Source organism: Humulus lupulus, chromosome 9 (genome assembly GCF_963169125.1).
Source record: "Humulus lupulus chromosome 9, drHumLupu1.1, whole genome shotgun sequence".
Classification (NCBI taxonomy): Eukaryota; Viridiplantae; Streptophyta; class Magnoliopsida; order Rosales; family Cannabaceae; genus Humulus; species Humulus lupulus.
The window spans coordinates 26278673-26282785 of NC_084801.1; the positions used below are offsets into that span (position 1 = coordinate 26278673).

At 37.4% G+C, this 4113-nt stretch overlaps 1 protein-coding gene across 1 annotated transcript; it reads left to right on the forward strand.

The window, feature by feature from the left end:
• Positions 1-1643: 1643 nt before the first annotated feature.
• Positions 1644-2227, forward strand: LOC133801062 (probable diphthine methyl ester synthase). The gene is made up of 2 exons (XM_062239190.1): positions 1644-1769; positions 1894-2227. Exons 1-2 carry the CDS (start codon positions 1709-1711, stop codon positions 2109-2111), a joined length of 279 nt encoding a protein of 92 aa, XP_062095174.1. The 5' UTR covers positions 1644-1708; the 3' UTR covers positions 2112-2227.
• The last annotated feature ends 1886 nt before the right edge of the window (positions 2228-4113 follow it).

Below are 4113 nucleotides of genomic sequence, written 5' to 3' on the forward strand. Positions count from 1 at the left end.
TTACAGTTAAAGCTTAGCAAGCCAAACCTAGATGACCTGGGACATGTTGATTCAGTTTCAGTAGAAGAAATTGGTGGTGCTAGGGTACATAAATATTTTGTGGATCAGGAAACGATAGCAATTGCAATATAAGTATCCAGGTGTGACTCGAACTTCAGACTTTGTGTGAGCAAACCAAAAGCTGATTGTTTGAGCTACCACCCTTGGGTATTTTGTTCTTGTTGTTTTTATTATTTATTTTTCCTTTTAATCTCATTAACATTTCCCATAATGTAAATATGGGTCACTGTTGTGAACAATGAAGAAGGTGGGAACTTCGTAACCACTGTTTTATTGCGAGGAAGCACATATAGCATTTTAGATGACATTGAAAGAGCAGTTGATGATGGAGTAAATACTTACAAGGTAATTTGGACTAGTTTTTCTTTGTGTATCGATCTTTATTTAGAAGCAACATTAGGTATCTTTAATTGTCTATTACAATCTTCTTAGGATGGTATGACCGTATGATCCATACAGAGTAGGTTTTTTGACAGTACTTGTTGCATCAGACTTATGAATTGGAAACTTATCTACCACACTAACCATTCTTACCGGGTACTTTTCCTGTTAGGCTATGTGCAAGGATAGCCGAATGTTTCCTGGTGCAGCTGCTACTAAAATTGAATTAGCTAAGAAAGTGAAATAGTATTCATTTAAAGAAACAGGGTAATTTGTTTGTTTCCACTTTTGTTTTTTTTTTCCCAGTTTTTGTTTGTCTTGTTTCCCATAGCCTAACTCTAAACACATTTCCCACTTCCAACTTAGAAAGAAAGAGAAACTTTGGGAGAATAAGAGGAATAGCATGGGCTTCATAAAGGACCTCTAACAGTCATATTCACATTCTACTTGTTAATTTGGATGCCATACTTGATGCCCTGTTGGTTACCTGTCACAGAGAGAATTTTGCCAAAGCTATTTACACATCAATGCTATGTTTGTATTGAACTTTACAGAAAGGAAATAACCTTGCTAGGTCTTTAGAGAAGAAATAAATGGGGATAGAAGTTAGTACAAACTGTATGAATTGTTTCTTCATATTGGTTCTTCTTATGGAATATAGGGTGATAAATTAGTTAGTATGAATTGTCCATTCCCTTTCATTTTCTCCTGAGTTGCATAGGTCTGGTTTCCTGGTTTCCTTTACTCTCAAATGTGATAAGTTTCAATTCTTGTATTTAATGACCTTATTTGTTTTATTTTTCCTCTGAAATTAGTTTCTCTCTATGTTCTTTGTTCTTTTGTTTTTCTTGATTTATATTATTTCTTTATGGGAGTGATTTTAGTAACAATAAGAAACTAGCTTTTGGTGTTGAAGAGAACGACTTTCTGATCATCCCTTGGTCATTTGTTTTTATGTTTTCTGCTTTTGCAGTAGTAATTGAATCTTGTTGTTCTATGCTTTTTATGTGTTGATAATTGAGTAACACTTTTATTTTTTGAACAGGTTAGTACGTCAGAGCTATCTTTCTACATTTATGCTTCATACTTCCTAGAAATTTCATGATCTTCCTATGCATGCAGGTTCTGAGTTTTTCTCTGTTTGTGGCTTCCTAGGATTGGATCTTTAAATTAATGCTCTTTAAATTCATACATGCAGGTTATGAGATTTTCTCTGTTTTTCTTATTTAATTTTAGAGGGAAGAAGCAGTATGAACCACCTAGGTACATGACAATAAAGACTGCCATTGAGCAGCTCCTAGAAGTTGTGCAAGCAAAAGTAGAATCTGGTAATGATAACTACTACTATTACTCTATAACTCACTCATGTCTTAACTTTGAATTTCAAAGAACTAAATCAGACTTAGTTTATCAATTTAACATTGAATGTTGTTGTATTATGTTGCGTTGCAGTCTGCAATGAAGACACGGAGTGTGTTGGTTTTGCTAGAATTGGAAGTGAAGATCAGATCATTGTGGCTGGTACAATGAAGCAACTTCAATTGCATGTTTTTTTCCTATCAAATAGTACTGTAGGAGTGTGCAACTACTCAAATTTTGACGTGTTATTATGTAAAAAATTAAACTCTTCAATATTTTGTGCTGAAAGTAGTAACTTTTCAATATGTTGAATATTTTAGACTACTTGAATACTTAAAGAACATTTTGTTGTTGATGACAATGTTGAATGTTTTAAACTAATTTGTGGATTGTTAATACAATGTTGAATGCTTTTTACTTTTTGTTATTTGAAAATCAAGTTCATTTGATGATACTAGTATATATTAGAAAGCTAATTTTAATTATATAAATAAAAAATAAAAATATAATAGAATAAATTAGTGTTATATAAATGAATATATAATGAGAATTTAAACTTATCTAAATATTAAAATAATACGAAAAATGTGTTATAATATCTATTACAATAACACTTTTTATAAGTAAAGAATTATGTTATGCAAACTTCATTATATAACACAAAAAATGTGTTATACTAAAGTGTAGTATAACACAAATTTATAAGTGTTGAAATGTGTTATATAATCGACTATAAATAATATAATTAAATACTTATCTATTTATTAAAATAACAAAGAAAGTGTGTTATCGTTGACAGTATAATAACACATCTGTATAACAATGATAATGTGTTATGTAAAGTACCCTGACCTACGATAACATAGTCGGTCTTAACACATCAAAAAGTGTTATGGTATGTTTTGATAACACATTTTTGGTGTTATTAAAAGCATTTTTTCTTGTAGTGAATCCATTAGAAACAATGACTTTATCAAACTTCTCATGTCATTGATTTTGGAGCTTGCTTCAAACCATATAAGGATTTGACAAGTCTACACACTTTCTGTTCATTTCCTTGAAGAACAAAACCTTTCGGTTGTTCCATACAGACCTCCTCCTCGAGATCCCCATTTAGGAATGATGTGTTGACATCCATTTGGTAAACATAAAAGCTTACTGTAATCCCTATTTTCTACCTGTGACACGTGGCATGACCTAACGAGTCTGTGGGCCCTCAGAAGAGGTCTAGGCCCATCCTGAGCCCAATGAACGGGGAAGGAGGAAAACCTGATAGCCCAAAAACTATCGAGCCCAACAACATTCAATGGGCGCGAGCATGATGAAGAAACTGGGACTGAGATGCAGGCCCGACTCATCTTCCTGCCCATGACCAACCTATATCCTTTGAGATGCTCCAGCTCCATCGGCCCCGTTCTCCGGGTACGGAGTGCACCCACCGGGTACAATGCCACTCTCAGTGGTGCCCAACCGCCTCAAGCCAAAGCAGGTGAGGCAAGCATAAACCCCTCTTGGGAAAAGAGATCGGGCAAGAGTCAAAACTGATCCGAGCCCACGAAGAAGGGAAAGATGGGGTATGAGCCCCAGTACACGAAGTACACTAACTTGGTGGACACCAAGGAAAAAATCTATCTTGCGACGGGAATGCAGTCCATTACCGGAAACCAAGCCCCATGTTCAAAGGGGGAAATAATTCAAGGGACATCAGCAAAAGGTGCGCCTACCACAAGGACGTGGGCCACACGACCGATGAATGTCATCAGCTGAGATCGCGAACCTGATCAAACTGGGACATCTCCACCAATGGGTCAGGATGCCAACAGGAGTTCCGCGACTGCTAGCAACTCCTAGACTACCTTTGGCCCCGGGTACACAGGCATCGTACCAAACTCCTCAGGGAGGGTACGCTCCAGGTTCGAGAGCACAGGCCCCTCAGGGGGCCCTAATAGTGCAATTACCTGGAGGTCTGGTGGCTCCTGAACCCAGAATGCCATATGCTCCCGAAACTGCACCTCCTCAAGTTGATGGCCACGTGGCCACCATATCAGGAGGCCCACACTTAGGAGGACCATCCCAAAATGATCAGAAAAGATACCTCAGCGAGCTCGATCATGACCATGAGGTATGTGCATTAGTCCAAACTCCGGCCCAGTGCCCAAAGCTGATGAACCTGCCCATCACGTTCATGGAGGAGGATGCCCGGAACGTTCATTTTCTGCATCACGACCCCTTGGTCATTGATGCCCAAATCTCCAACAAAAAGGTATCTGGAGTGTTGGTAGATGACGGGAGCTCCGTCAATGTCCTATTTAA